Consider the following 7500-nt stretch of genomic DNA (forward strand, 5'->3'; position numbering starts at 1 on the left):
TTGTGGACATGAATAGGAAATATCAATGAAATATAAGAAACAATTAAATTATAAATAAATCAAAAGTTTTTTTCATCATATTTGATGAAGAATTATTTGAAATATGTGTAAATTTTGCATTGTAATTTTAAAGACTGTCTTACGTGTGTGGGCCACTTCCACACCTGTCCTAAAACTATAGCTGAGTCACAGACAAAAACTGCCTGTCCAAGACATTTTCATGAGCAGTCATAAACAAATTTGACAAATTAAAGACATATGGAGATAATCACCCAACAGTAATGCCAACTAGGTTTTGGAGGCCCATTCTTATGTATTGTCAGCCATTAATCAATCTAGTTTCCACATATTTACAGAAATTTTCTATTCACAAATAAAAATGCCATTGTGCAACTTCACAGCTGATGTAATGATGTAAATGTTTGTTCTATTACCAGCATTAACTTAGAGATGTGGCAGTGGCACAAATGATAGACAAAATCATAAGAAACAGTCATAGCCTTTTGTGAATACTGCTCCAGAATTACAGCAAATATACATTACATGTTTTTATATCATGTTAACCTTTGTTAGAGACAGTAGAACAATGCCATCTCCCAATGATCATATATATATATATATATATATATATATTATATATATATATAGATATATATAATAAGTATAATATATTTATATTTATATATTTATATATGATATATTTATATATGATATATTTATTATGATATATGATTATATAAATATATATAATATAGATAGCTAATATATATAATATACATATTATATAGTATATAATATATATAATATATCTAATAAAAATAATATATTTTTATATATGAGAGTATATATATATAGTATATATACATATATATTCGTATATATATATATATTAATAGATATATATATAGTATATATGATTTTTTATATATATATATATATATATTATATAAATATATATGTGTATATAATATATATTATATATAATAGATAGTATATATAGTATATATATATATATATAATATATATATTATATATATAAATATGTATTTATATATATAATATATAGTCTATATATATATATATATTATATATATAATATATATAAATACTATATATATATATATATATATATATATATATAGATCTATATATATATATATATATAAACATCTAAACTCTATATATATATATATATATATATATATAATATACATTATATATATATTATCTATTAGTATATAATACAATACAGATCTATATATATTATATAATATATATATATATATATACATATATCTATATATATATATTATATATAATTTTTTTTTTTTTTTTTTTTTTTTTATTTTTTTTTTTTTTTTTTTTTTTTTTTTTTTTTTTTTTTTTTTTTTTTTTTTTTTTTTTTTTTTTTTTTTTAATTTTTTTTTTTTTTTTTATTTATTTTCTCATTCTTTTTTTTAAAACCCCTCTTTTTCTTTTCCCTCCCCTTTTTTCTTTTTTCTTTCCTCTCGGTCTCTTCTCTTTTTTTTTTCTTGGGGCCCCAAATTTTTGGGTTCCTTTTTTTTCTGTGGCCCTGGCAAAGTTTGCTTCCTTTTTTCTCCGTTGATGCTGAAATCCCCCTTTTGGGGGCGAAATTTTTTTATTTTCTGGAAGGTAGGGTTTTCCGGTCAGGACCCCAAAAAAATTAAAGAAAGGGCTTTTTTTTTTTTTTTTTTTTTTGTTTTTTTGAAAATTTAATTTTATTGGTTTTAATATAAGGGGTTTTCCGTTTAAAAAGTTTTTCCCCAAACCCTTTTTTCAGTAATTTTTACCTAACAACAAAAAATCAGCCATCAAATGCTTTTTTTTTATTTTTTGGGTTAAAAGTTTTATTGGCAAAGGCCTTCTGGAAATAAAATTTATTTTTGCTGAAGTAATTTTTTAGGGGAAAAATGTAAAATAAGTAAAAAATAGTTAAAAAAATTTTCAATTCATTCTTTACTTTTTCTGCCAGATTTTGGAAAAAAAAAAATTTTTAAAACGGGTTTTCCCAGTAGATTTTTCTTGCAAGATTTTCCCCACTCAGTCAAAGCGTTTTTCCAAAAACAGAATTAAAATTACCCCCAATTGATTTTAAATTCCCCTTTTGCCCTGAAGGGAATAAACTGAAAAAACAAACTATCCAACACTTGGCATAACAGTCACCCCCCTCTGTTCCCTACCCCCTCCCTTTCTCCTACCCACACTATGACTTGCATTACAGAAAAGAATCCTTTTTGAGACAATAGCTACCAGAGAAAGAAAGTTTATTTACGTGACTGAAAAAAGTTACTAATAAAAATGCACATACATATACCCACGTAATAAACTTTTGGGGGAAAAAAAAATTAAAGTGTTCCATTTTTTTTCAAATTTTTTAAAGGTACATATCAGAGCATGAGGGTTAAATTTTGTGATAGCAACAGTTTCTCTGTACATTTCATATTTGCATGAATAGTGGAGAAATATCATTGGCATGTCATAGTGCACTTCATGTCATGTTGGCAAAAAGAAAGGATTCAAGAAATTTAAAATAAGTTGAACCCCTTTTTTATCCAAATTAGTAGATGCATGCATATTCTCTGCCCTTTTTATGGCGTCATAACTAAGATTTTTAATTTTAGCAAAAAAGACTGTTCTCATGGGAAAAAACCCTTTAGCCAAAGGTCATATGATACATAATAAAATTGCTGCTTTGACTAATAGCAGACTGATGATTCTGCTTCAATAGCTTCACTAATCATAATACAGTCTCTGCCACCCTTGCTTGATTAAAAAACAACTTGTATTTTAAATCTGAATGCTGATTATAAACCAATCAATACCTCATTATTGCACATCCTTTTCAAAACCTGTTTACAGTCTTCTTCAGTATTAACAATAATTTTATCACCCTTTCTTTCATTAACAGGTGTTTCAAAAGGAACTTTTTAAATTGCATTATAATGGTATAATAATGCAATCCTGAGAGGTCATTGCAATTTTAATAATTTTAATATTTTTTTTTATTGGTGGTTTAATTTTTCTTGCTATCATGGAACTGTTTTCATTGTACATTGATTTATGGTAGATATTGCTTAGCTGTGATTGTGTATTTTATATTTTCCTTTAAGCCATACCCATTTCCCATAGCTTAGAAGTTAATATTGCTATCCATGTGTGTGCACAGTTCATAATCACACCTATTTTACATGACAGTGTTAAAGATTAGTAATGTACAAAGTTAAATTATTTTAAACCATGTGTATTTTGAAAGAGATTGTTGAACATTGATTGTATTCAATTCAAAATCAAGGATAGTTTCAAATATTCAGTTTATATTTACTGCAAAATAATAAAATAATGACTAGGCATGCATTCAGATATTTGATATTATCCATAACTTTAACTGGAGTGTGATCTACGTTTTATACTTTTGCATTGTTTAATAGAAACATAACCTTTAGCCATAATGATTAAACATATTGATAGTAACGGTATACTCTCCACAGACTTTGGAGAAAGTGGTGACATTGAGAGCGAAATTCCTCGTTTCCTTGCACGGATAGAGGCAGAATTTGCAAAGAATATGGAGAGAGCCCGTGAAATCTGGAATGACATAATTATGAAGCGAAACAACAATTTCAAGAATGTGAGCTTGTGGCTTGAGTTCATCAATCTGGAAAGGTCAGACCCTTCCTCTTTTTTAATGATTTTAACTTGAAGTAAAAGGTAAAATTAGTAGGAGAGAGAGGAAGAAAAATATTTGATGATATATTTATATAAAATCTCTTGCATTTCAGGAGTTATGGAACAGAAAAGCATTGCCGCAAACTCTTCCGGCGTGCGTTGGAGCGTGTTTGGGACTGGGTGGAGAGCATTGGTAGTGCATACCTCCGTTTTGAACAAGAAACTGGCACTATTGAATCCATGGAGGAGTTTCAGAAAAGATATGAAGATAGGTTTGTAGATTTCACACATTATTTTTTATGTAAAGTTATGAATTTTTTTTTTTTTTTTTCTTTTTTTCTTTAACCTTTTCCCGACGGGTAGTATTCATAGTGGCCCGGGCCTCGCTGCCGGGGGCTTATATCGTTGCCCTAGCATGCGCGACCACTCACGCCAAATACCAGCATCCCATGCCGTTTCTTCGTAATACTACAGCCATATGTTGTATTTTTGGTTTTCATTATTTTCTAAAGTCTCTACTCTCCATATTTCCTTATAAATCGAGACTGCAGGATATTTTTGTTGTTACATAGACTCCATAGTTGATCATTATTCAGTCTATAGTCTGAATAAAATAAGCAGTGTGTGGCATCATGGAGTTGAAATTGTCGGTTTGTTGCATTTTTTTTTTTTTTTTTTTTTTTTTTTTTTTTTTTTTTTTTTTCATAGTAAAAATGAGAAAGTGTTAAAAACGACTTAATCACACTTTCAGTGACAAAAAAATTATATTTTGCCGTGATTGTAAAAGAAAAAACTCTTGGCATGTCTATACATACACCATGTCATGTACGTACATGCCCCCGGCAGATAGTCCCGCCATGCCATGGCATGTACGTACATGCCCCCGGCAGATAGTCCCGCCATGCCATGGCATGTACGTACATGCCCCCGGCAGATAGTCCCGCCATGCCATGGCATGTACGTACATGCCCCCGGCAGATAGTCCCACCATGCCATGGCATGTGCGTACACGCCAGCTGTCGGCAAAGGGTTAATACAACTGGATATATAAGCACACTGAAAACCTTAGAAATATTTTCTCCGGATAAGGAACGCATACTCATAGGCCTCAAAGAATAGTAATAAATATAAGTTTAAATGATTATTAATTGTATTTCATGGAAAAATCAAAAGGATAAAACAGTTCTGTTTTCTTCTATCTCATAATCTTGTGTATATATATGTATATATATATATATATATATATATATATAAAATATATATATTATATATATATATTATAATATATTATATAATATATAATATATATATTATATATATATATAATATATTTTTTTTTTTTTTTTTTTTTTTTTTTTTTTTTTTTTTTTTCATGAGTTTTTGTTGCCATTGTATCAGTATGTTATGTTTCTGCCATTCATTAACACAAGTTTTCTAATGCCAGGATGTTGATTAATTGTATTTCATGGAAAAATCAAAAGGATAAAACAGTTCTGTTTTTTATCCATAATTTTGAAATGGGATAGTATACATAATAATATTTTATATATATATATATATATATACTATTATATTGTTGTTTATATATATGATATATATATAGCTATATAATATATATATTATATTATTTTATATTTTTTTTTTTTTTTTTTTTTTTTTTTTTTTTTTTTTTTTTCATGAGTTTTTGTTGCCATTGTATCAGTATGTTATGTTTCTGCCATTCATTAACACAAGTTTTCTAATGCCAGGATGTTGATTGTAAATAAGAAAAGAGCAGAAGATGCTGCCAAATTAGTGGAAACAAATGAGAACAACCAAGAAAGAAGACAACGGAGAGACAAAGGGAAATGGCAAGATAAAAAGAGACAAGCTTTTGTGCAGCCAAAGGTGTGATGTTATTCGTATTTTTGTTGTTGCTGTTTATGTTGATATAACCTGGCTAATACTGTAATCATTATCATTATGGTTTTCATTATTACTGTTCTGATTATCAGTATTTATTATGATGATCATTATTAGCATTGTTATTTTCATCAATATCATCTTTTTTTATTACAATTAAGAGTAAAATTATTGTTTCATAATTTCTTGTTGTCAGCCAAGATTACATAAAAGTAGATATCATTCACTACTGATAGTCAGACATGGCAAGAGAGTAATCTTGAGGGTAGTCTATTTAGAAGGAACTGAGGAAGATTAAGGGTGCATGACATGATTGACACAACTGAAACATTTTTTTAAGGGGCCCTTACTATTAACCCACTCATGCCAGATAATCTCTAATTTTGTCATGGTGACCTCCCACATCCACACCCACACAGATATTAATATTTGTAATAAAGTATTTTCTGACTTTCTTGCAGGAAACTGAAACTTTTAAAGCCCCACATCCTGTATCAGAACGCAAAGGTCAGTATATTTTGAGTATTTAACAGGATTTAGGTATGGGATAAAGGTAGACAGATTGATAGAGATATATACACACTTATTGTATTTACTTCTAATTCCATCTCTTATTCAGACACTCAAAATTGCAAAGTCAGCACACCACACAAAGGTTCGAATGGTAATGATGCTCCTCAAAATGTAGAGAGTGCAGTCATGCCACCACCACCACCACCAGGGCACAAGGAGGAAGTGACTCCACCACCTGGCTTCAAAGACATTGTAACGCCACCTCCAGGCTTTAAGAGTGATGTTCCTCCTCCTCCTGGCTTCAAAGATACCATAACACCACCACCTGGCTTTAAGGATAGCAGGTCTCCACCACCAGGCTACACAGAGTCCTCTTCCAAGGCTGGGAAGAGAGAGAGAGAGGATTACACTGATACTGAGCATGAAGTTAAAAAATTAAAAGGTAGGAATGGAAGATAGTTCCCTGCGAGTTGAAGATTGGTTCAGTTTAGCAATATAAAAGACAATAGAGGCAGTGACTTATATATTTCTCATAGCATAAGGTTGCTTCCTGGAAGATCAATGGCAATAAATTATTCTCAGAAGCATTTTTATCTTATATATGTTTATTTCAGGATACCTATATCATTATTTGTACCAACAATGAAGCATATGATTTGATTGTTTTTGACATTACATATCTATTTTTAAGTGCCATGCTGATTAGTTGTATTGACCATTGACTCTTAAAAACATATCCACCAGTTTAATTAATGAAAGTGAATCTTAAAATCCTAATTATTTTGCCAGTTTATTTGTGTGATGAGTAGAATTTTAGGACTTCTTTTTGTGTTTTTCATATATATTCTCTCTTTCTTTCTTTCTTTCTTTCTTTTTTTTTCTTTTTTCTTTTTTTTTATGACCAATTAAATACCCTAAAAGATGTCATGAATTTGTCAACAAAATTTTTCTTTTAGAAAGTTTATAGTAAAAATATATCTCTTTTTGTAACCTTTGCATTATATTGGTAATATAATTAACTTTGGTAATAAAATTGGATTCTGATTATTGCAAGGAAATTTAACTTAAGTAAGGAAGGGACTTCATCGACATCCAGGGTGAATGACCTTACAGGACTAAATTATAAATATTTCATTCCAGTGGCAGAGCTGCATGGCGTGCGAGTAAAGGAAGACGAAAGTGAAGACCTTTGCACTGTTTTTCTTAGCAATTTAGACTTCAGTGTTGGGAAAGAGGAAGTGGTTCCAATATTTGCCAGCTGTGGAGAAGTAAAGGACTTTCGGTTGGTAAAGGACTACAAATGCCGTAGTAAGGGCTTTGGGTACCTGGTATTTAAGACACAAAGTGCAGCAGCAGATGCTTTAAATTATGACCGCACTGCAGTTAAAGGACGCCCAA

General features: G+C 29.5%; 1 protein-coding gene across 1 annotated transcript in view; it reads left to right on the top strand.

Annotated features, from left to right (window-relative positions):
- Positions 1-7500, top strand: part of LOC119595124 (squamous cell carcinoma antigen recognized by T-cells 3-like) — a 27689-nt gene that overhangs the window by 19527 nt on the left and 662 nt on the right. The window contains exons 9-14 of the mRNA XM_037944286.1: positions 3510-3684; positions 3801-3959; positions 5436-5574; positions 6051-6096; positions 6209-6544; positions 7243-7500. The exon at positions 7243-7500 is cut by the window's right edge and continues 662 nt beyond it. Of these exons, the coding sequence (XP_037800214.1) occupies positions 3510-3684; positions 3801-3959; positions 5436-5574; positions 6051-6096; positions 6209-6544; positions 7243-7500 (1113 nt within the window). The remainder of the gene's footprint in view (positions 1-3509; positions 3685-3800; positions 3960-5435; positions 5575-6050; positions 6097-6208; positions 6545-7242) is intronic.

Source organism: Penaeus monodon, chromosome 35 (assembly GCF_015228065.2).
Source record: "Penaeus monodon isolate SGIC_2016 chromosome 35, NSTDA_Pmon_1, whole genome shotgun sequence".
In the NCBI taxonomy this organism is placed as follows: Eukaryota; Metazoa; Arthropoda; class Malacostraca; order Decapoda; family Penaeidae; genus Penaeus; species Penaeus monodon.